The 26,873-nt window shown below is 42.0% G+C and overlaps 1 protein-coding gene across 1 annotated transcript in view; it reads right to left on the reverse strand.

Moving 5' to 3' along the window:
• nav2b (neuron navigator 2b) overlaps positions 1 to 26,873 on the reverse strand; it is a 342,800-nt gene that overhangs the window by 71,776 nt on the left and 244,151 nt on the right. The window contains 4 exon segments of the mRNA XM_060926744.1: positions 5,246 to 5,320; positions 7,699 to 7,722; positions 11,975 to 12,027; positions 23,787 to 23,969. Coding sequence (XP_060782727.1) covers positions 5,246 to 5,320; positions 7,699 to 7,722; positions 11,975 to 12,027; positions 23,787 to 23,969 — 335 coding nt within the window.

Here is a 26,873-nt window from a genome sequence, read left to right on the forward strand (position 1 = left end):
CATGAACTGAGTCTCAAGATAAGCCGGGTCATGCAGCAAGACAATGATCCTAAGCACACAGTTCGTTCTACCAAAGAATGGTTAAAGAAGAATAAAGTGAATGTTTTGGAATGGCCAAGTCAAAGTCCTGACCTTAATCCAATCGAAATGTTGTGGAAGGACCTGAAGCGAGCAGTTCATGTGAGAAAACCCACCAACATCCCAGAGTTGAAGCTGTTCTGTACAGAGGAATGGGCTAAAATTCCTCCAAGCCAGTGTGCAGGACTGATCAACAGTTACCGGAAACGTTTAGTTGCAGTTATTGCTGCACAAGGGGGTCACACCAGATACTGAAAGCAAAGGTTCACATACTTTTGCCACTCACAGATATGTAATATTGGATCATTTTCCTCAATAAATAAATGACCAAGTATAATATTTTTGTCTCATTTGTTTAACTGGGTTCTCTTTATCTACTTTTAGGACTTGTGTGAAAATCTGATGACGTTTTAGGTTATATTTATGCAGAAATATAGAAAATTCTAAGGGGTTCACAAACTTTCAAGCACCACTGTACTTTGAGGATTTATTAAATGAGGAGAATCCAAGAGAGAAAAGGTCAGATTCATTCATCTCATCTCATCTCATTATCTCTAGCCGCTTTATCCTTCTACAGGGTCGCAGGCGAGCTGGAGCCTATCCCAGCTGACTACGGGTGAAAGGCGGGGTACACCCTGGACAAGTCGCCAGGTCATCACAGGGCTGACACATAGACACAGACAACCATTCACACTCACATTTACACCTACGGTCAATTTAGAGTCACCAGTTAACCTAACCTGCATGTCTTTGGACTGTGGGGGAAACCGGAGCACCCGGAGGAAACCCACGCGGACACGGGGAGAACATGCAAACTCCACACAGAAAGGCCCTCGCCGGCCACGGGGCTCGAACCCAGACCTTCTTGCTGTGAGGCGACAGCGCTAACCACTACACCACCGTGCCGCCGTCAGATTCATTGGAGACAGCAAATCAGGAAGCAGAATTGGTTAGTGAGGATGAGGTGAGGGCAGCCATGAAAAGAATGAAGACTGGGAAAGCAGTCGGACCGGATGGTATCCCGATTGAGGCTTGGAGATGTTTGGGTGAGACGGCTGTGGAGTTCCTAACGAGATTGTTTAATAAGATCCTAGAGAATGAGAAGATGCCAAATGAATGGAAAAAGAGTGTGCTAGTCCTAATATACAAGAATAAGGGAGATGCACAGAGCTGCAGTGATTACAGAGGAATAAAATTGATGAGCCACACCATGAAGCTATGGGAAAGGGTATTGGAGGTGAGATTGAGAAGAGAGGTAGCAATCTGTGAACAGCAGTACGGGTTTATGCCAAGGAAGAGCACGTCAGATGCAATTTTTGCTTTAAGAATGTTAATGGAGAAGTACAGGGAAGGCCAGAGAAAGCTACATTGTGTGTTTGTAGACCTGGAGAAGGCATACGATAGAGTGCCGAGAGATGAGTTTTGGGCCCAATCCCAATTCTAATTTCTACCCCTACCCCTCCCCCTTCCCCTCCCCCTTCCCCTTGGCCCTTCCCCTTGAAACTGAGCTACAAGGGATAGGGCTTGAAATTCAACCCCTACGTATTGGGATAGCCCTTCAACGATCGCATACGTCATCGCGTACCTCCGTCAGCGTTTACGTTAACAAAACGCGACCAAATGCGTCATTGGCTGCGACCAGCCGCTACAGTCAGAGGCAGAAATCTCTGCTGGCAGGGTGTGATTTGTTAACTAACACCACTGAATGGGATATCTTTGGCGCTTCGTGCACCACATCCGACAGAATGAGGTGTCAGAACACTCATGTAAACAATAAAAGCGAGAATAACAGAACAAAACGTACGCAGTCAAGCAACCGAAAACAATACTCACTCCCAAAGCTTTTTAGCAGCAGCTTGGATTTCAGAAATCGCTGCTCATTCTCAGCTCGAAAGCGAATCAAGCGGCGTGTTTCCTCTGGATAACAACTTAAAACACGTAAATAATGGAGAAAATACATTTATGACAATCTTTCGCCGCGGGAACCGCCATCTTTCTGAAATCCGCATGAAATCTCGCTGAAATCCGCATGGCATTGTGGGAAATCACTCAAACCCCTTCGTTCGGAGTCAGCTCCAGGAAAATCTCCGTTTGGAGGGGTACAGAAGCCCTACCCCTTCCCCTACCCCTCCGCGTTAACTGGGATTGGGATACCCCTACCCCTTCACGTGAACGCGCAAAATGGAGGGGAAGGGCCAAGGGGTTGGTCCAAGGGGTGAAATGGGATTCGGCCTTGGTATTGTATGAGAAAGAGTGGAGTGAATGAGAAGTATATTAGAGTGGTGCAAGACATGTATGAGAACAGTGAAACAGCAGTGAGGTGTGCAGTTGGAACAACCGAATGGTTCAAGGTGAAGGTGGGACTCCATCAAGGATCAAGTCCTTTTTTGTTTGCCATAGTGATGGATAGCTTGACGGACGAAGTGAGGCAAGAGTCACCATGGAACATGATGTTTGCGGATGATATTGTGATATGTGGTGAAAGTAGAAAGGAGGTTGAGTTGGGATTGGAGAGATGAAGGGATGCATTGGAACGAAGAGGAATGAAGGTGAGCAGGAGCAAAACAGAATACATGTGGATCAATGAGAATGGGGATGAGAGTGTAGTGAAGATGCAAGGAGTAGACAAAGAAAGTTGGTGAATTCAAGTACCTGGGGTCAAATGGGGGCTGCGATAGTGAGGTGAGAAAGAGAGTGCAGGCAGGGTGGAGCAGTTGGAGAAGGGTTTCAGGAGTCATTTGTGATCGGAAAGTCCCAGCAAAAGTGAAAGGTAAGATGTATAAGACAGTAGTGAGACCAGCTGTGATGTATGGATTGGAGACCGTACCCTTAACGAAGAGACAGGAGGCAAAGTTGGAGGTGGCGGAGTTGAGGATGTTAAGGTTTGCGATGGGAGGTTGGACAGGATAAGGAACGAGCACATCAGAGGGACAGCACATGTGGAGAGCTTGGGAAGTAAGCTAAGAGAGATGAGACTGAGATGGTACGGGCACATCCTGAGAAGAGATGCAGAGCATGTGGGAAGGAGAATGTTGAGGATGGAGCTGCCAGGCACACGAAAACAAGGAAGGCCAAAGAGGAGATGCATGGATGTGGTGAGAGAGGACATGAAAGTGGCAGGTGTGGCAGAGAAAGATGCGGAAGACAGGGAGCAATGGAGACGAAAGATCCACTGTGGCGACCCCTACTCGGGAGCAGCCAAAAGAAGAAATCATAGAAAATCACATATCCGTGAATAAAAGATCCGTGTTTTGGGTATTATTTTTTTATGTTCTGTGAATCCGTATTCTGTGACTTCATGATGCAACAAGGATGTACAAAGATGTTCAAGAAAAACAGTACGTGCTCAGACAACGTCACATGTAAACAATTAGCTGATTGGTCAGATGTTTATCGGATCAGGTCCAGGCCTGGAAAAATGGCTCTAGAAGCAACCTCACTGATACGGATAAACCCAGGCCTGGGCTATCGGGATCGTTATCGGTCTGGTGTGACCACCAACCACATAAACTGCAGGGGACTGATTTATTTATAGTTATTGCTATAGTTGTAGTTATAGTTATCAGTATTGTGGGACCAGGCCTTTACTGTTTGCAGTTGAAGCAGGAATTTGAATGATGAAAGTGAAAACATACACATCTGTTCCTTGTAAGTGGATTATGCCTACCGCTGTAATAATACCATACCGAGAATTACGAGACATTGATTTATTATCTTCGAAGGCCAAGAAAAAAAAATGACACAGAAATAGCAGGACTTGCTCTAAGGGCAAATTTTTTTATGTAATTTCGTAAAAGGCACGCGTTCCGTCTCTCTTGTCACGATTTGGTTTAAGCATGCCTCCTGTCATGGCGGCGTAGTTACCGTTGTTATGTATGGAAGCAATTTTGTGCCAAAATGTTCATACAATACTTTTGAAATATCAAACGAAAATGACAAATCAAAATACAAAAAAAAGAACAAAAAGTCAATTTTTTTAGACTGGCAAACAAATTATTCGTGTAATCGTGCAAAATATCAGTCTATTACTCTTCAGAAACCTTTTATTTTTGTTCCGCGTCTTTCTCAGTTTTGCTTGACGTAATTTATTTTGGTTGCGATTCCAGCTTTCTCGTTTGCGCTCCCTGACTTTTTGCTTGCAGTTTTGGCACAAACTTGACGTGTGGGTGGGCTGTCCAGGAATGCATTCCCATTGGCTAACTTGTGTTTGACTGACAGCTACGCTCAGCCATTCCCTACTCGGATTCTGGCGGACTGTTTGACGAGTGACCGATCCATTGACGGTAAACAAGGATGGAGTGGACTTCAGTGGCGACTATGATATTGAATTTACACTTTGTTGAATTAATTCAGTATCATAGTCGCCACTGAAGTCCACTCCATCCTTGTTTACCGTCAATGGATCGGTCACTCGTCAAACAGTCCGCCAGAATCCGAGTAGGGAATGGCTGAGCGTAGCTGTCAGTCAAACACAAGTTAGCCAATGGGAATGCATTCCTGGACAGCCCACCCACACGTCAAGTTTGTGCCAAAACTGCAAGCAAAAAGTCAGGGAGCGCAAACGAGAAAGCTGGAATCGCAACCAAAATAAATTAAGTCAAGCAAAACTGAGAAAGACGCGGAACAAAAACAAAAGGGTTCTGAAGAGTAATAGACTGATATTTTGCACGATTACACGAATAATTTGTTTGCCAGTCTAAAAAAATTGACTTTTTGTTCTTTTTTTGTATTTTGATTTGTCGTTTTCGTTTGATATTTCAAAAGTATTGTATGAACATTTTGGCACAAAATTGATTCCACAGTTATGGGGGTCACATGATGGTACAAAGCCTCTATTTTCTTCAGCTGTGAGCCAAAAGATTTTAAAAGTGACTTTAAAAGGTAGTGGGCTTTTTTTTCACCACCGAAAGTGGAGGATTGTTTATTTCTGAATAGTAAAATGAATACTTAGCTTCAAAAAATATTAACACTGCATTGTATATCTTGTACATGTACTCGATTGGTGTACTACAGGAACTCAGGGGTACCAACAACACTAACCAGAAAATCTCGCAAACAGGGAGAAAAGCTCAATTTTACCACAAAACCCCTCATGTATTATTAGATGACGATGCAGCTTTAGGAGATTTCTGCAAACTCGTACATGCACTGCAGAGTGTGAACTCACATTGGCGCTTAGCTGTGTGGTCAGCGTTGACACTTTCTCCTGAGACGCCTCCAGCTCTCTCCTGAGCTTTCGGATCTGAACAAACAACAAAAAAATAACAATGAGTCAAGCATTGTGCAGTATTTCCAGTCCTGTTCAAAGGAAACCCAAAGCTTAGGCATTTTCTGCGTGATTAAAATTGTGAATCATCCAAATCAGCAATCCTGCTCTTGGTGCACTTGAGCTATAAGGAATTTATGCAGAATCACACTAGGGGGGAAAAAAAAGAAGAAGCAAAATTCAAATTCTGCCATATTTGTATAATAAAAGACTCTGAGACAAGCTATTCCAAATATTTTACAGTAAATATTTACTTGTCTGTGCTTAACTGTATAAAGAAAAAGGGGCAGAAATATATTTTATTTACAGTTGGACCAAAATATTTTGTCTGTATGCCGTTAAACTTGGTGGTGCGCTGTTACAGGAAAATAATCAATGACGGTTGGTGTGATGCAACCTGATTTAAAGCAGAGTTACTACAACCACCATATGTTGATTATTTTCCTATAAGAGCATGTCACATAGTGTTTTATTCTTCTTTTACTGTGTAAAAATAACTAATTTTTTTATTTCTTAAATAATGACATTATACTTTTATCCATTTTTTGTTACATTCAAAGTTGTGGAACGTCCACAAAACAAGCATTCTTTTTTTCTGATGTTTTTCTTCATCCTTTTTTTTTTAAACTTCTGCGACAGCTAGAACTACAGTCTGAGCTGTTATACAAAAGTAATCCATGCTTTCTGATCAATCAGATTCGAGAATTCGACCACATTATGGTATAAAGTAGAGGTCTGCGCGGGTCGGATTTTTCAGTCCGGCTCCTGCATTGTGCAGTCCCACTCCCGCCTGCGCCCGCAAAGAATTATGATTTTGAGTCCCGCTCCCGCCCGCGCCCACAAAGAATTACGATTTTCAGTCCCGCTCCCGCCTGCGCCTGCCATATTTTGTCCCGCTCCCGCCCGCAAATCCCGCATGATGCAGACGTTCGCGTTATTTCTCAGGAAAGTTCTTGTCTTGACACAGTGTGATGGTGCCCCACCCCCTACTTTGAGTGGATTTGAGCATAAATATCTACAGCTCACGTTTACGTTTGTTATTATTTACCTTGTTTCTGAATTCAGCATGTAGTGTCTCTAACAATAATAATTAGCGCTGTCAAGCGATTAAAATATTTAATAGCAAATCGCACATTTTTGTCACATGAGAAACTATTGTAATTCCCTAATCAGCATAAAAAAGTGAATGGGCTTGCTTTGTACCAATGTGTTTTTTTTTTTTTTTATTGCAAAGCAGAGCTAGCAAGAGAACCATGAGTGAACAACTCTAATCAGAGAGACAGGTTACACAGTGATGGTAGGCTTGACTCAATGCTAATCCAGAAATCCTTCCTGTAATATGCAAATTTGGCCGCCTCTGATTGGACAGCCAAATTTGCATATTACAGGAAGGATTTCTGGGATAGCATTGAGTCAAGCCTACCGTCACTGTGTAACCTGTCTCTCTGATTAGAGTTGTAGACTAACGCAAGCAGTAAATCACTTCACTCATGGTTCTCTTGCTAGCTGGGTGTGAACTGCGAGTCATTAGAGTGATCAAAGGATTTCCCGTTAGGGTGATCAATGGCAAATTTAAGATGCCATTCCTCACTCAATCTGGCAATCTGACTCTCTCTGCAAATTTAGGCATCTTAAAATGTTTTTATTAATGCCAAATAAAATATCCAGCACAAATTATATATGATAGACATAAATTAATAATTTATAAATTTTATTCCAAACACATTTATAGTTAGCGGGACTGCAGCTTATCACCGCTCCCGCCCGCGCCGCATATGTGCACTCCCGCCCGCGTCCGCATATGTGCACTTCCGGTCTCGCCTGCGCCCGCAATGAGCTTTCAAAATTTGTCCCACGCCGCACTGCTTTGCGGCGGGTCCCGCGGGACTCCCGCGGGAGTGCAGGGCTCTAGTATAAAGACAAGCCGAAGAATCAACAGGTTATGAGCACTAATGCATCTTACTATACAGGTATAATTAATTTAATTTGGTCTACAAATGTATTCTTAATCTGCAATAATTTAAAAAAAAACAACTACTACAGCCTCAGTCTGGCCTGTAATGCCTTGTCTCTTTGCTGTTGTGTTTGTAACAGGGTCAGGATTTGACACTCATGCTGGCTTGGGCTTAAATAACTTCAACTAAGTACACAAATCCAGGACACACAGATTCTGTCGGTGAGTGTTAATATAAAACGATAAACAGGGAGCTTTTAAAGAGTCGCACAGCTACATGAAAGTGAGTATGCCATAACACCCAATAAAGCACAAATACTCTGAGACCAAGTTGGCTGCTCGAGTGACAGCAGGTTTAATAGCAATAAGTTAATAAATAATAATAAAGAAAGGATCTCACCTCTGACTGAGACTTCTCTTCAGGCTTGAGGAGAAAGAAAAGTGAGACACTGATTATTTATCGGGTTGAATATCTGCCCGCTGGGCCTCCGTAATGAAACTGTAGAATAACTCTTTATTATAGGATCTCATCAGTTAGGCTTAATGGGAGGGTAAATGTATTAAATTTCACCCTGGAGACATGTAGAAGCTAACAAGATTTCAGAAAACATCTGTTTTATTACATTATGAGCAGTGACACAGCATTCTGTTATGTTTAACCCGATAAGACTGAACCCCGTGAAGAGTCATTTAGGGATAGATTCAATTTATTTATACACATTTTCCAAGATTGTGGGTGGTAGAAAAGGGCAACTGGACTTGCTTGAAGATTCTTGAAAACGTTTCACCTCTCGTCCGAAGGGCTTCCTCAGTTCTGTCTGACTAATAGGGAGTATCAGATATTTATCCTCTCCTGGATCAGAATCAGAATTCTGATGACAAGTTCATCTAAGGTGTCGTTGAGGCATCATGTTGGTGTGGGTCACTGGAGGCTGGGTGTGAACGGCGAGTCATTAGGGATAGATAGAGGGAAAAGAGAAGGAGAAGAATCATATCAAGAAAGCACTTCAGAATTGCGGTTATCCCAACTGGGCTTTCCTAAAGAGCATAAAAAGGAACATAACTGACAAGGATGATAACAGGAACAAACGCAAGAACATTGTCATTCCCTACATTTCTGGTCTATCCGAGAAACTCAGGAGGATCTTCTACAAACACAACATTCCAGTACATTTCAGACCCAGTAACACCCTGAAGCAGAAACCGGTCCACCCTAAGGACAGAATACCCAGACACAAACAGGACAACGTAGTGTATGCAATTCAGTGAAGTGAGCAATGCACGGACTCGTATATTGGGGAAACAAAACAACCGCTATACAGGCGCTTGGCTCAACACAGGAGAGCCAGCTCTTCAGGCCAGGACTCTGCTGTCTACATTCATCTTAACAACAAAGGACACTCATTTCAGGATTGTAACGTACGCATTTTAGCCAGAGAGGATCGTTGGTATGAGCGAGGAGTTAAAGAAGCCATTTTTGTCAACCTGGAACGGCCATCACTGAACAGAGGTGGGGGTCTAAGACATCATTTATCAACCATCTACAATGTGGTCTTGGACACTCTTCCCAGACGGCTGGGTGTACGCCAGGACCCAGCTGTTTTCGGGGACTCACAGGAGGACAGAGAGAGTCAGCTTTCCATTGATCACCCTAACGGGCAATCCTTTGATCACCCTAATGACTCACCGTTCACACCCAACCTCCAGTGACCCACACCAACATGATGCCTCAACGACACCTTAGATGAACTTGTCATCAGAATTCTGATTCTGATTCTGATCCAGGAGAGGATAAATATCTGATACTCCCTATTAGTCAGACAGAACTGAGGAAGCCTTTCGGACGAGAGGTGAAACGTTTTCAAGAATCTTCAAGCAAGTCCAGTTGCCCTTTTCTACCACCCACAGTTTACTATGACCTAGATGATTGAGAATCTTCACAGACATTTTCCAAGATTGTCACAGTCCGGTCCAGTCCATCCATGCCTTAGATTGTGGGACTTCCATGCCGGCTCCAGGACAGGAATTCAGTCTTCTGCCTTGCTGAAGGCCATTTCCTGAAGCGGCACTCCCACACCTGCTACCACTCCTCTCCCATCAGCCAGGGCTTTTTAAGAACTCTTTGGAGCTACTCCATTTGCTAGACTGTCTCTTGTAGACTTTCCTCGCCTCGCTACAGCTCATTGGTATTGTGTCTTCTTGATTCCCCCTGCCTGAATTTTTCCTTGTTTTTTGTCAAGTTTTTCATCCCTGTTTTTTTTTTTGCCTGCCTGTTCTTTTGAATTGTGTCTTTTGCTACCTCTGCCTGGATTTCCCTTGTCCCTGTGTTCATCAGTTTTTGTGAAGATTTTTCTGTCCTGTTTTTTGTCCCTGATCGTGTCTACCTGCTCCTCTGTGTTTTTGACCTCTTGGCCTGTTTTTTGACTACCGATTTTTGCCTGAGCCCTACTGTACCTTTGCCTTTCTGCCATCTACTTCATTAAAAAAGTTTTCTCTTTACACTGCCTGTTTTCTGAGTCTGCTCTCGGGTCCTCACTTAACCTCAGCTCGCCACTCCTGACAAAGATATTATCCTAGACAAAGTAGATCCGGTGAGGTGAAGTTTGGGGTATAAATTCTGGTTCATTAGTTTTACACTGTGGCTACAAGGCTAATGTAGTGATAGAAAAGATATGCATTGTGTGGTTTCTGAATGCATGATAATGGATAAATCAGTGCAATAAGAGGGACTGTAGGCTAATGGTCACTGGGATGCTTTTTCCTAATCTCGTTCACTAACCAGTGCTACAGACCAAAGGTACAAACACTATTGACCAACGCTACAGACAAGAGCTACTGACCAGAAACTACAGACCAGTGGTATAGACTAGCGCTACTGACCAGCACTATAGACTAGCATTACTGACAAGCACTACTGACCAGAGCTATTGACCAGTGCTACAGACCAGCGCCATTGACCAGCACTATAGACTAGCACTACTGACCAGTACTACTGACCAGAGCCATTGAGCAGCACTATAGACTAGCGTTACTGACCAGCACTATTGATCAGCACTACTGACCAGAGCTATTGACCAGCACTATAGACCAGAGCCATTGACCAACACTCCAGACCAGCGCTATTGACCAGTACTACTGACCAGCGCTATAGACCAGGTCTGCAGACCAGCACAGTAGACCAGCACTATACACTAGCATTACTGACCAGTGCTACAGACCAGCACTACTGACCAGAGCTATTGACCAGCACTCCAGACCAGCACTATAGACTAGCGTTATTGATCAGCACGACTGACCAGTACTACTGACCAGAGCCATTGACCAACACTCCAGACCAGTGGTATTGACCAGCACAACAGACCAGTGCTATTGACCAGCACTACAGACCAGCGCTATTGACCAGTACTACAGACCAGCACTACTGACCAGAGCTACTGACCAGTGCTATTGACTAGCACAACAGACCAGTGCTACAGACCAGCGCTATTGACCAGCAGTACAGACCAGTGCTATTGACCAGCACACTAGACCAGCACTATTGACCAGCGGTACAGACCAGCACTATTGCTGTTTGCTAACCAGTGTTTATTTGGTATCTATGTTTCAACAAAATGCACTTCATGGTGATGCACTGTACCTATAGTATGCAATACTCATTTCTACTACTTTTACGAGTCTGATTAAGCCTCGGTCACAACCGGCCGTACGTGCTCCTACGGCCGGTCTACGTGCAAAAAACGCAAGAAACGCACGGAGGGCACGCGTGTGACGTGCCGATTTTCAAGCCGTAGACTGGCCGCAGAGGTTCTTTGTCATGTCAAACAAACTCTACGGGCGCTTACGTTTTTTTCAGGTTGCAAGACAAACTTACGGTCAACGTGCGTCTTTCTCCACGAGCAAAAAAAAAACGCAGCGATTTGGGAAATGCCAAAAATCGCACGGCCAAAAAATCGTACGTCCGGTTGTGACCTAGGCTTTAATTAGCTTGAACAGATGACATACAACCTTTGGCTTGAAAGTCTTTTACGTGTGTTGTAAAGACTAAACCTCACAGTTCAGAGCCAAAAATGTTACTGATTTTTTGTCAAGTACAGAAACCTCAGACACTTAGAAAGGGATACTGGCAATAGCGGAGTTGTGCCCAATAATTTATATATTTGTTTTATTATGTCTCTGTATAAATATACTTACCTAGCTCACCATACTATATTACATTAGCTACCATTTTTAAGCCGAGTCAATAAGGCAAGCAAAACTCAGGACTGGGCAGCACATTGGGGTTTTCGCGTCACCAAACAGGTGATAAGTTCGGTATGCTGGTTACCATGATGCTAATTGGTGGTCATAAGCTTCCAAACTACATTCTAAAAATATCTGGCTTGTCGCTCCTGTGGAAAACTAAAGCACCACCATTTGGACACCAAACTCCTTTACATATGAAGTCAAGGTTTTTTTTTTTTTTGAATGAACATTCAGTGAAGCTGTTTTTAAAACCCAAAATCGAAACAAATATAACCCCATGCGTCTCAATTTTTACCAAAGCCACACTCAGTGAACACTTCCAGTATGACAAGTAATAGATTACTAAAGATGTGTTTTGTTATCAGCTGTACAAGATGTACTCATTATATACAAAGACATCCATTATCATTTACTGTATCTAGGACATTACTCACCGTGGAGTAGACAGAGGACGTGTTGGACACCAGAGACAGAGAAGAGCCATGCACTGAAAGACAAAGAGAAAGAATGTAAATGAAGTAAAAGAATCAAGACAGAATGCCTGATAACATTCATCTCATGACAAATTCAATAAGCATGAGTGAACTTAAAGAGAGGCTACCACATGCTGACGTCTGATGATGTACGTCAGTGCTTAGTCGGCTGCTGGTTGGAAAATGTTTGTGCATTAAAATTCCATCTTACTAATGATCTGTGGAGTGTTGTATATGTGGGGGGCGTTACATCATTGTGAAAATGGATGTCATATGGCCCATTAAAGGAACCTTGCCAATTAACCTGCTAAGCAGACCGAATGACATCATCAACTAGTGATTGGAATAACAGGGTTTATAAAACCCCTCTTCAGAGGCGGCCACAGAGATTAACAAGCCGATAAGAAAGCACACTTTCATTTTAATAAAAAGGAGAGAACAAAAGAGCTCATTCAGCACGGCGAGACACAGCAACATGAGAGGGCAGAGCCACAATACAGCTTTAAACTTCACAAACTCTCGATTTTTTTTTTTTTTAAAGTCTGGCATTTGTTTCATTGAGAGTAACTAAAACACATGCAGATAAGGTTGTGGTCCTGGCAGCATTCCGAAATCAGAACGTGAACTAAAACCTATGAGAAAATAACGAACTGAAATCAGATCTGCTTATTATCAGGCTGTGTGTCGGCCAAGTCGAGTCGTCTAATCAGTAAAAATCAGTAGGAATTATAGTGAGTGTTGTTCGGTGTGTAGTCAAGTTACAGTATTTGTTCAACCATTAGAGAAAATAACAGCGAGGTGGATAACCGGAAAGGAGCTAATGCATCTGCACAACCTAATGAAACCTCAAATCAGCCATTAGCATCTGTTCTGAAACTTCACTGCTCATATTAGCTAACTTACAGAAACAAACCTGACAGGATTTTTAAAGCCAAACAACCCCCCCCCCCCCCCCCAAAATAAACTCCTTAAAGCCTAGGTCACAACCGGACGTACGATTTTTTGGCCGTGCGATTTTTGGCGTTTCCCAAATCGCTGCGGTTTTTTTGTTCATGGAGAAAGACGCACGTTGGCTGTAAGTTTGTCTTGCAACCTGAAAAAAACGTAAGCGCCCGTAGAGTTTGTTTGACATGACAAAGAACCTCTGCGGCCGGTCTGCGGCCAGTCTACGGCTCGAAAATCAGCACGTCACACACGCGCCCTCCGTGCGTTTCTTGTACGTAGACCGGCTGTAGGAGCACGTACAGCCGGTTGTGACCGAGGCTTTATACTGATAGATAATATCCGTACAAGACATGTCCGAGGGTTCATTTGTTCATATTTGTACATGTATACTGTGTACAGGTTGTTTTTCTGTTAAAATAAAACTTCCCTGGGTGCTGCCATCTTACTTTCTCAGAGATTCAAATATTGCGCTCTGAGTACAAATTATGCGAGAGAATCCGAGATTGTGATGTAATTTACACACCATATGACTTAACGAGGCTGAGATCGAGTGGATGTATTGCTTCTGAATTGCTGTAAACAACTCTGAAGATGCCCGAGTGTCAAGCGTTTGGATGTAAAAATAAGTGAAAAATTGCAAAGGGAAATTGTTTTTTGCCATCCCCAATTCTCATCTCATCTCATTATCTCTAGCCGCTTTATCCTTCTAGAGGGTCGCAGGCAAGCTGGAGCCTATCCCAGCTGACTACGGGCGAAAGGCGGGGTACACCCTGGACAAGTCGCCAGGTCATCACAGGGCTGACACATAGACACAGACAACCATTCACACTCACATTCACACCTACGGTCTATTTAGAGTCACCAGTTAACCTAACCTGCATGTCTTTGGACTGTGGGGGAAACCGGAGCACCCGGAGGAAACCCACGCGGACACGGGGAGAACATGCAAACTCCACACAGAAAGGCCCTCGCCGGCCACGGGGCTCGAACCCGGACCTTCTTGCTGTGAGGCGACAGCGCTAACCACTACACCACCGTGGCGCCCATCCCCAATTCTATAAAGGATATTTCATTGAAGGAGCAAGCGGTGACATGGCTGCATTTCATTGCTGCCGATATCGCTAGGTTCACTGTATGTTTCTTCATCTGTCTCTATCTGTTTTGTCTTTTGCCATCCTCATAGTTGAGGATCAATGAGCCACGAAGCTATCAACTAGCTTCTCTTGGGTGATTATAGCACACCAGAGCGACCCAAACCCTCATCTGGTGGCGGGTACACATACACACCAATGGGCAGTTCAGAGTAGCCAATCAACCTAATCCACACGTCTTTGGACTGTGGGGGAAACCGGAGCACCCGGAGGAAACCCATGCTGACACGGGGAGAACATGCAAACTCTACACAGAAAGGCCCCCGTCGGCCACTGGCATACATGTCAACCTATACGGGATGTCCGTATTTTATACGGATTTGATTCAATAAACGTAGTATACGGGTGTACAAATAAAGTTATACGGATTCTTTAAAAAAACTTCAATATTTATTTAGAGCTATAATCAATTCCCACGATGATAAAAGAGCGCATAACATTTACAAACGTACTGTACACCACAGAAACTGTACTGTACAGCACAGCCAGCCAGTAAAGAGTCTTATGAAATCGCGCGTTATCTTGTGGTAGCGAGACTTCGTTCCACTTTTGATCATGCGCACACTACATTGCGAGAATCCCGCCAACCGGGAAGTAACATTTTGTTTGAAACGCGTATTTCCACCTGAGCGCCTTTCACTAGCGACTGAAAAGATTCTGAATGGGCACTCCGGCAAGATCAACACAGACACTTGCTGTGACATGCAGCCTAGTGAGGTATTGGTGCAGAGTGCTAAAAAAGCTGTCATGGAGTACAATTCAGAACATTAGAATGACACTTTGTGTTTTTGTCAAACATTGGAGCTTTGTATTCATTCTGAAGGTTTATTGTTATTAATATTGAATAAAAAGTAACTGGGATACATCATTGTTAATTATCATTCAAATTTTAGGTAAATTATTTTAATTTGCATCTTATACGGATTTTATAAGGGAAATACGGATTTTGGAGGTTGGTTATACAGGTTTGATTGACCAAAGGTTGGCATGTATGCACTGGGCTCGAACCCAGAACCTTCTTGCTGTGAGGCGACAGTGCTAACCTCTACACCACCGTGCCACCTGTTTCTTCGTCCCTGGGCTCATACCCTGGTTCAAACACATACGGTTGAATCACTTTTTGTTCAGGAACTACAAAAAAAAAATTACAGAAAATTTCTGAGCTGATGACTGTGGGTGTACTAGTGTGCAAAAAGCATCACAATCGGATATCTGGTTTCAGTGCATATGGCTGTGCCCAGGTAAACCTAGTTTTAGCAATATTACAGCTTCTAAAATGGATAAAATGTTGTTATAAAGTTTTATTTTTAATTAAAACATGCTGGGAGCACATTGGGGCACTTGCCATGATTGGAAAACAGAGTTTGTTTTTTGTTTGGCTTTAAATCATTCTTAGAAATATTCATAAACTGTACTATTAATGCTACCAGACAGCTAATGTGAGGTAACAAAGAAGAGGATTTTGAAGTCATTATTACAAGATTTCATAATCTTCACTGTTAGAGCTGGCCAGCAAGCTAATGTGAGGATTTCTGTGAGGAATTTAAAGCCATATTTATAAATGTTTTAAGTGCTTCACTGGACTGTTACTGCCAGACAGCTACCGCTAATATGAGCTGAACTGACAGGATTTCCGACAGGACTTAAATCATATTCAGACTTCACTGCCGAGCCTGTTCACTGCCAGACACCTATCATGAGCTAACATGCCCTGACTTAAAAATCCTCCCAGAAATCACCAGCACAAGTCTTCACAGCTAGGGTTAGCCAGCAAGCTAACATGAGGAAGTTAAAGTTATACTTGTAAATGTTCATAACAGTTGCTCCTAACAAACAGTAGCTAACGTAAGTTCACTCTACTGCAAGCTAGCTAGCTAACATAAGCTAATTTGACAGGATTTCTACATTATTCATAAATGTTCGTAAGCCAATAGCTAGCCAGCAAATATGATCTAACCTTGTATTAATTTTGTACATCATATTCATAAATATTTGCAGTATTCATTGTTAAAGCTAGCCAGGTAGCTAAAGACGTGAACCTAGGGTGGCCGGACCGTCCGGCTTTAGGCCGGACCGTCCGTCTTTTCAATGTCTTGTCCGGCATCCGGCGCAGCATCAAGCCGGACGCACATTTGTCCTCCTTTTAGAGACGATGAGCGGAATTATATAATATCGACTTGCCAGACTGGAAGAACAGAGTTCTAGAATAACGTTTTGTAGGGAAACTGCAGATCTGTGCTGCACACTAGTAATCTACAATAAAGAGTCTATGGCTCGATGTTTTTTGGCATGCAATGCGAACTCCGCACCGCGTTCTAGAACGCGTTGCGCTCTATCCTTTGATGATCTTCCTGGCGCGTGCCTAGTGCCCTGCCCCCCTGGCCCTGGCTGGGACTTGGAAACACGAGTCTGTCCGGTAGACCAGCTGCTCACAACTTAACTTGTTAGGATATGGATGACAGTGCAAATGCACATCTACTATATCTACCTTAAGTTTAATTTCAGTGGTTTGTTACTCCACAATGTTTTTAATAAACACAAATATGGTGTTCTAGCCAATTAAGAGCTAATACATGAATTATAATAAATATTATGAATGCTTTAAAACGTTTTATAATGTTGCTGGTTATGTTGCCTATTTGTTCTTTGAGAATCTACAAATGTTGTGCTTTTTGGTACTCAGCACCTTAAGTTTAATTTCAGTGGTTTGTTAACTCCACAATGTTTTTAATAAATATAAATACTGTGTGTTCTAGCCAATTAAAAGCTAATACATGAATTATAATAAATACTATGAATGCTTTGACCTTACTCTTTTTTTCCCCACAATCACAATCTTTAATGAATCTTTAATATTTTTAGAAGCGGTTCAATTACTCCAGGCATTATCTGTTTGAATAGATGTGTCGGTAAGGGATCTAGTACACAAGTTGAGGCTTTTGATGTAGAGATTAATGAAAGTAATTCAGTTTCTTTTAGGGGAGTAAAAAATTCTAGCTGATGATCTGATACAGTTATATTGTTAACTACAAGGTCACTTTCATTGTCTAACCTTAAATTAGTAGTTTGAATTTTTTGTCGGATATTCTCAATTTTGATTCTCGGATATTCCAATCCTGGTGCCCTGTGTCTGGTCGGAGTTTTATCGCACCGCTCCTGTGAAGAACGGCCCCATGAGGACAGTTGAGGGTTATACCTGTTAAAACTGTTAATATTATAGTCAGGCTGTCTGTTGTTGCCCAAATGAGGATGGGTTCCCTTTTGAGTCTGGTTCCTCTCGAGGTTTCTTCCTCATGTCGTCTGAGGGAGTTTTTCCTTGCCACCGTCGCCACAGGCTTGCTCATTGGGGATAGATTAGGGATAAAATTAGCTCATGTTTTAAGTCGTTCAAATTCTGTAAAGCTGCTTTGCGACAATGTTTATTGTTAAAAGCGCTATACAAATAAACTTGATTTGATTTTTTGATTTGATTTAACCCTACAAAATTGCGATGTTGATTTCACCAAACTTGAGTGACTTGCATAAAAATAATCCATTCTCAATCTTGCCACTGTGGTTTACATAAAAATTTGAGGGCTATGAATCAGATGGGATTTGCCATTATTCACCCTAAAATTTAGTCTGGTTAACACCAGACCATATCACAAGTGAAATATGGTCTGGAATCCGCCTGTTGAATTTCTCGTAGGGGAGGTGTGGTTTACGATTGTCAACGGCCGTTTATTGGACGTTGCGAATGTCTATCATTTGGCGTATACGTAGCCCATGGCCAATCATGGCAGTTGTACCCGGTGACATAGTTAGAGCGACGAAGAAGACGAAGAGGTGAAGAAGAGAAGGAAAGAGAAAGAGAAGGCAAAACAAAAATAGGAAAACAATGGCACCGAACGATTACTGCCGTTTGTGCAAGACAAATATGAGAGAAGCTGGTTTGGTTAGTTTGGTTCGTATCGCTCGCCGCCATGTTAAATGTGATCCGTAAACAGTCCCAAATAAACTACAAGCTTCCGTTTGTCGAGTAGTACGCGTCACCGTCTTTCCACCCCTCCCCACTCTCTGATTGGCTCCCTAACTCAGGCGAGCCTTTAGACCATAGTTTCCATGCTGTCTTTTCAGATCGGAACGATTGTGCAAAGCAGCATGGGATTTCCCAGGCTACCTAAAATTGATTAGAATGCAGGAAATTGCATCTAAGAAATACAAAATTTTCTGGGGGAGGGCCCCCAGACCCCCCATCCAAATAATGTCCTCCTTTTTGGTGTTATGGAAATGGTCACCCTACGTGAACCTGACAGAATTTCTGAATGTATGTAAGACACATTCATAGAGTTCCCTGCTAATCCTGCCAGGTAGCTAGCATGAGCTAACTTGACAGGATTTCTGAGAGAATTCGTCTGAATACAGGGATGAGAATGAGAAATTGTATTTTCAGCTGAAAATTTAATCGGGGGTCTGGGGGCCATTGGCCCCCAGCCAGGTCCAGGTCGGAGCCTGGTCGGGGGTCCAGGGGGCCGAAGGCCCCCGGAAGCTAATGATATTTATACATTTTAGACCACTAGAAATGGTCTCAGATTGCTCAGTTGAATATTTTCAGTCCAAAGAAGCTTGAGTTTTGGACACTAATAAACAAAAATAGTCTCAATAATGCTCAGCTAAAAATAATTTTTAACTTCATGCTAGAATGAAAGGAATGATGAATATAAATTAAACACATAAAGACAGACTATTTGACATAATCCTGTAACTGTTTCAGTTACTTTATTAAAGAATGCAGTTACCTCTTTTGCAGTGAACTTGTCTCAACAGAAACACAATTTCCCTGTTGAACAGTTCTCTCAGCTCCCTTTCTTCCCTTTTGAAGCATGTTCAATCAAAGCAATGCACCCGCGAGAGCCATAATTAATAATGTCATTGCAGTAGATACATTGGGCTTTGCCGGGAGCGTCACATTTTCCAATGAAATCGGACAATTTCTCAACTACGTCTTCAGTGGTTTTGCCGATTTTTATCTTCAAAGTTACAGTTCTCTCTAACCAGTCCCAACGGAATTTATTCTTCATGTCTTTATCTATCACCTGAATAAGCAATTCGTTTTCTTTTGTGATAATTTTCACCATTTTGAAGCTCTTATTCGCTGTTACATCCTCAATCTCCGGCCTCGTGGAGCGCCATGTTGAATGAGTAAGAAAGCGAAATGCGAAGAACCAATCAGAACGAAGCTTACATGTGACATTTTGGCCTTTCCTATCTATGCTCGTTTACCATTGGTCAAATCGCGATATTTCTCTCTCAACGGCCAATCAAACACAGTGTACGTTCTGAACTGCCGATGTAAACAGAGCCTTGTTCCCGATGGTTGACCGGGTCAACACATACCTAACCCCCCCTAAATATTTTCTCCTCGGATTTAGACGATTCACAAAAATGACCCCTGGGTTGATAAAATCCGCGGAATTCCGCGGATCCGCGGAAAATTCCCATCCCTGTGAATAATAGTTCGCTAGCATGAGCTAACTTGACAGGATTTCTGAGAGAATTCGTTTGAATAATAGCTTGCTAGCATGAGCTAACTTGACAGGATTTCTGAGAGAATTCGTTTGAATAATAGCTCGCTAGCATGAGCGAACTTTACAGGATTTCTGAGAGAATTCGTTTGAATAATAGCTCGCTAGCATAAGCTAACTTGACAGGATTTCTGAGAGAATTCGTTTGAATAATAGCTCGCTAGCATGAGCTAACTTGACAGGATTTCTGAGAAAATTCGTTTGAATAATAGCTCGCTAGCATGAGCGAACTTTACAGGATTTCTTGGAGGATTTCCAAAGTTATTCCTAAATATTCATAATCTTCAGTTGTTAGCTAGCTAACATGATATACAATGTTTAGGGTGCATTAGTAAATCTTAAAATGCTTAAAAAATACATTTAATTTATACAGTATATACATGTGTGGGGCGGCATGGTGGTGTAGTGGTTAGCGCTGTCGCCTCACAGCAAGAAGGTCCGGGTTCGAGCCCCGGGGCCGGCGAGGGCCTTTCTGTGCGGAGTTTGCATGTTCTCCCCGTGTCTGCGTGGGTTTCCTCCGGGTGCTCCGGTTTCCCCCACAGTCCAAAGACATGCAGGTTAGGTTAATTGGGGACTCTAAATTGACCGTAGGTGTGAATGTGAGTGTGAATGGTTGTCTGTGTCTATGTGTCAGCCCTGTGATGACCTGGCGACTTGTCCAGGGTGTACCCCGCCTTTCGCCCGTAGTCAGCTGGGATAGGCTCCAGCTTATCCAGATAAAGCGGCTAGAGATAATGAGATGAAATATACGTGTGTGTGTATATATATATATATATATATATATATATATATATATATATATATATATATATATATACACAGAGTCTACCTGTAATGTGCAATTTTTCCAAGCCTCTCAATAAGGCAATTTTTCTATACTTTTTCACGGTAGATAATGCAAATAGCCCTCTGTATTTAATCCATCGTTTGTCTAATTTTTATTTCAGTTTTATTTGTTATCTGTTTGATATTTTCTTGCTACTGTAACACGTGAATTTCCCCGATGTGGGATGAATAAAGTGAATCTAATCTAATACAATATTAAACATTCAGTTTTTTGTCAGCTATATGATAAGCCAATAAAAATAAGCCAGCATCGTTCGTTATCTTTAGGAATTCATCATTTTCACTTGAAATACAGTTATCTCATCAGTTTGATTTGATTTGTCAAAAATCATGGTCTCCATTTCATCATAGCCAAGTTTATACTGGCAGACGCTAGTGCACTTTTAGCAAACATTAACGCAAATACAAATAACAATAACCTGAGTTTTGGAGCACAGGTCACCTTGTTCAGCCATTCATTCATGTCCAAATATTTGCTCCATTTAACACTAGTTATTAATTTTTCTTTTGAACTTTTCACAGAGATTGCACGCCACTATTCATACTTTTCATAACTACTGTATACTACCGTTCAAAAGTTTGGGGTCACTTTGAAATGTCCTTATTTTTGAAAGAAAAGCACTGTTCTTTTCAATGAAGATCACTTTAAACTAATCAGAAATCCACTCTATACATTGCTAATGTGGTAAATGACTATTCTAGCTGCAAATGTCTGGTTTTTGGTGCAATATCTCCATAGGTGTATAGAGGCCCATTTCCAGCAACTCTCACTCCAGTGTTCTAATGGTACAATGTGTTTGCTCATTGCCTCAGAAGGCTAATGGAGGATTAGAAAACCCTTGTACAATCATGTTAGCACAGCTGAAAACAGTTGAGCTCTTTAGAGAAGCTATAAAACTGACCTTCCTTTGAGCAGATTGAGTTTCTGGAGCATCACATTTGTGGGGTCGATTAAATGCTCAAAATGGCCAGAAAAAATTGACTATATTTTCTATTCATTTTACAATGTATGGTGGTAAATAAAAGTGTGACTTTTCATGGAAAACACAAAATTGTCTGGGTGACCCCAAACTTTTGAACGGTAGTGTATGTTGGCAGGTTATAAGCTTAGATTATTCCATTTGAAGAATGAATTTTACACATTTAAAGCTTCATTTACAAATAGCAAGCTAAAGGTAAATTTGTGGAGACGTATTATAAAAAACGTGTATTGATCGAAATCAACAACTACCATTAGACTTATTATTAGTTAAATTACTTTTATCCTATTATAAGTAACATTCTAACTCGCAGATATCCTGCAGATGTGGGAAAATTAGGTCAAAACAGCTGGAAAATTCCTTGAGGGTTTGCATTTATATTACCCAATACAGTGGGGCAAAAAAGCATTTAGTCAGTCACCAACTGTGCCAGTTCTCCCACTTAAAAAGATGAGAGAGGCCTGTAATTTTCATCATAGGTATACCTCAACTATGAGAGACAAAATGAGAAAAAAAATTCAGAAAATCACATTGTCTAATTTTTAAAGAATTTATTTGCAAATTATGGTGGAAAATAAGTATTTGGTCAATAACAAAAGTTCATCTCAATACTTTGTTATATACCCTTTGTTGGCAATGACAGAGGTCAAATGTTTTCTGTAAGTCTTCACAAGGTTTTCATACACTGTTGCTGGTATTTTGGCCCATTCCTCCATGCAGATCTCCCCTAGAGCAGTGATGTTTTGGGGCTGTCGCTGGGCAACACGGACTTTCAACTCCCTCCAAAGATTTTCTATGGGGTTGAGATCTGGAGACTGGCTAGGCCACTCCAGGACCTTGAAATGCTTCTTACGAAGCCACTCCTTCGTTGCCCGGGCGGTGTGTTTGGGATCATTGTCATGCTGAAAGACCCAGCCACATTTCATCTTCAGTGCCCTTGCTGATGGAAGGAGGTTTTCACTCAAAATCTCACGATACATGGCCCCATTCATTCTTTCCTTTACACGGATCAGTTGTCCTGGTCCCTTTGCAGAAAAACAGCCCCAAAGCATGATGTTTCCACCCCCATGCTTCACAGTAGGTATGGTGTTCTTTGGATGCAACTCAGCATTCTTTCTCCTCCAAACACGACAAGTTGAGTTTTTACCAAAATGTTCTATTTTGGTTTCATCTGACCATATGACATTCTCCCAATCCTCTTCTGGATCATCCAAATGCTCTCTAGCAAACTTCAGACGGGCCTGGACATGTACTGGCTTAAGCAGGGGGACACGTCTGGCACTGCAGGATTTGAGTCCCTGGCGGCGTAGTGTGTTACTGATGGTAGCCTTTGTTACTTTGGTCCCAGCTCTCTGCAGGTCATTCACTAGGTCCCCCCGTGTGGTTCTGGGATTTTTGCTCACCGTTCTTGTGCTCATTTTGACCCCACGGGGTGAGATCTTGTGTGGAGCCCCAGATTGAGGGAGATTATCAGTGGTCTTGTATGTCTTCCATTTTCTAATAATTGCTCCCACAGTTGATTTCTTCACACCAAGCTGCTTACCTATTGCAGATTCAGTCTTCCCAGCCTGGTGCAGGTCTACAATTTTGTTTCTGGTGTTCTTTGACAGCTCTTTGGTCTTGGCCATGGTGGAGTTTGGAGTGTGACTGTTTGAGGTTGTGGACAGGTGTCTTTTATACTGATAACGAGTTCAAACAGGTGCCATTAATACAGGTAACGAGTGGAGGACAGAGGAGCCTCTTAAAGAAGAAGTTACAGGTCTGTGAGAGCCAGAAATCTTGCTTGTTTGTAGGTGACCAAATACTTATTTTACCGAGGAATTTATCAATTAATTCATTAAAAATCCTACAATGTGATTTCCTGGATTCTTTCCCCCCATTCTGTCTCTCATAGTTGAAGTGTACCTATGATGAAAATTACAGGCCTCTCTCATCTTTTTAAGTGGGAGAACTTGCACAATTGGTGGCTGACTAAATACTTTTTTTGCCCCACTGTACTTATATTCTATATAAGAATATGTATTATTTAATTATATAAAATTTCAATACTTTGATTAATAATAATAATAATAATAATAATAATAATAATAATAATAATTATTATTATTATTATAATCAATATACTCAATAACTGCACAGTGACACTTGCTAGATTGTGCTCTTTTTTGTATACTAATACATACGTACATACATTCATGAATGTATCATGAATGTGTATCGTCACATTTCTTTTTGACTATGGATAAAGAAGTGACCTTAGATTGTAGATTAAAGGCAGAGGTCTGACCTTCCTCCAGTGCCTCACGGAAAGATCCAGAGTTGCTCATGGTGCGGTTTTTCTCCACCAGAGTGAGCGTGGCATTGCGTAGACGAGAGTCGCCGTGCTGCTCATGTGGCCCGTCCTGATTGGCAGAGTTGCCGGAGGGCCTTGGGGTTGCCAGGTTTATCTGCGTAGCCATGGTGGGATTGACTGAAAGAGCAGGATGATCAAAGAGGTCAGAGTTCACTTCAGCAGGTTCTCAGTCCAATCTGTTGACGACTGTACAGTCTATATTTTTGCTTCTTTTCACTATAAAACATTCTTGTATGTCTTGAGTGGAAACTTCTGATAAAAATTAAGCTTCAAAAGGTCCAATACCAATAACCTTACCAAAAATTAAGAGTACTTTTTCTGAAGCAAGATTTCATCATACAGTATCTTCATTAATACTGACCAGAAAAGTGTGTGCTTATTGACTGAAAGCAGTGGTGAGAACTGTATGAGGTCAATACCAGGTGTTCAGCGATGACAACAATTAACTCTCGGTGTTAGGATAAGATATGCACATACTGTACAGATCAATATTAATAGATTTTTCTGTTTACTTTTTTCCCCATCATTATGATTCATTATTGTTATTGTTCATAATTCACACAAAGGTCTTCAACAATCAAAATTGCACCTCATCTCTCATCTCATTATCTCTAGCCGCTTTATCCTGTTCTACAGGGTCGCAGGCAAGCTGGAGCCTATCCCAGCTGACTACGGGCGAAAGGCGGGGTACACCCTGGACAAGTCGCCAGGTCATCACAGGGCTGACACATAGACACAGACAACCATTCACACTCACATTCACACCTACGGTCAATTTAGAGTCACCAGTTAACCTAACCTGCATGTCTTTGGACTGTGGGGGAAACCGGAGCACCCGGAGGAAACCCACACGGACACGGGGAGAACATGCAAACTCCACACAGAAAGGCCCTCGCCGGCCACGGGGCTCGAACCTAGACCTTCTTGCTGTGAGGCGACAGCGCTAACCACTACACCACCGTGCTGCCCCAAAATTGCACCTGGAATCTGGAAATATTGTATGTGTACTTGTTGAACGTTAATACTGATTTGCATAAATAAGTACAAAGTGCATGTCTGTTTGACTGTAAACAGAATTCATGTATTGTAGATTTTCCCCATTATTTTTGTTAACTACCAAATAATTAACAATGATCATTTGATTAAAAACTAGAAGGGCACTCAGTAGAGTGCATACCTTCACCAAGCCACACGGAAGAATATCCTGGATCCACATATTCAGATTTGCATCAAAATCTAATCAATAGACCTCCTTGGACTCAGGATCATGTGATCTGAAATGGGTAAACACAAATCCAAAATGGTGGTCTGGTAATAATAAAATCCTCCTCGCTAAACTGTGCCGAACACACTTTAGTCGAATTAGATAGCTTGAAATCTTTGCTTTTATCGCTTTTAATTCTTGTAATCCAAATCTAAAAGAAATACAAATTTCACTGGCTCAGCAAGATGGTGTCAACGCTACAGCGCACACAACTACCAAACAATGCGAATTTGTTTGTAAATTTAATAATTTCTTACCTCCTGAAGTCTTTTATTGCTTGAAAAAGAATGAAATGATAGACTATTATCAGTTGAATTGTTACTGCAGCCATAAGCTGCGCAATAATGTACTGTTTTCAGCTATATCTCAGACTTTGAGATCGCCCAAATGAGGATGGGTTCCCTTTTGAGTCTGGTTCCTCTCGAGGTTTCTTCCTCATGTTGTCTGAGGGAGTTTTTCCTTGCCACCGTTGCCACAGGCTGGCTTATTGGGGATAGATCAGGGATAAAATTAGATCGTGTTTAAGGTCTTAAATTTCTGTAAAGCTGCTTTGCGACAATGTCTGTTGTTAAAAGAGCTATAAAAATAAACTTGACTTGACTTTGTAGTTCATGAATACAGATAATCCATACAAACACGAGGTGTGTTGGCGTCTGTTTACCCGTTTCAAACCGTGACGACAGCACTCCAATGGAGTCGAAGAGGTCTATTGTTCCTTGGCCCATGGCTCAACTTTCTTCAAAATTTCATCAAAATCCATTCACAACTTTTTGAGTTACGTTGGGAACAGACAACCAACCAACCAACCAACCAAACGGAGGCCAAAACAACCTCCTCAAACAAAGTTGGCAGAGGTAACAAAAGGGTGGTCTCTAATGTTCGCACAGTACTATAGTTCCTGCTAGCTCCTTCAGTTTAGGTTACAGAAGCAGCCTTGGGGCCCAAAGGGCTGCTGGTTCGATTCCTGGGACCGGCAGGTAAAATGTAAAGGGAGTTGACTGTATCATGACTGAAGTGCCCTTGAGCAAAGCACCTAACCTCTAATTGCTCCCCGGGCGCTGTAGTATAGCTGCCCACTGCTCTGGGTGTGTGTGTGTGTGCGCTCATTGCTCATGTGTGTGTTCACTGCTTTAGATGGGTTAAATGCAGAGGAGGAATTTCACTGTGCTTGAGTGTACATGTGACAAATAAAGGCTTCTTCGTCTTCTTTATCAAATAGACATCTGGTCAAAAAAAAAAAAAAAACTAAAAGTATTCTTGCAATTGATTTTGTTTTGCTTTTTGTTTCAGGCTTTCATTTAAATGTTTTGCCCCTAAAATGAACTCGGTATCCATCCAGAACAAGCACTCAACCCTGCACAGGCAACTCATGAGCCATACATACGGTAGTCGCAACAGAGAGAGTAAGATCAGCTGGAGGTAAAGAAAGGCTTGTTAAATATTTTTATTGCTGAAATTTTAGTTCACCTAGCAGGCAATAGAGAACAGAAATAAGAAACCGCTTCTTTAATCCCTTTCTCTACTTATATTATGTTTTAATCTGGAAAAGGTTTGGTGGTACGGTATATAAAACAAATCTTTAAATCCATCCATTATCTCTAGCCGCTTTATCTTCTACAGGGTCGCAGGCAAGCTGGAGCCTACCCCAGCTGACTACGGGCGAAAGGCGGGGTACACCCTGGACAAGTCGCCAGGTCATCACAGGGCTGACACATAGACACAGACAACCATTCACACTCACATTCACACCTACGGTC

Source organism: Neoarius graeffei, chromosome 8 (assembly GCF_027579695.1).
Source record: "Neoarius graeffei isolate fNeoGra1 chromosome 8, fNeoGra1.pri, whole genome shotgun sequence".
Classification (NCBI taxonomy): Eukaryota; Metazoa; Chordata; class Actinopteri; order Siluriformes; family Ariidae; genus Neoarius; species Neoarius graeffei.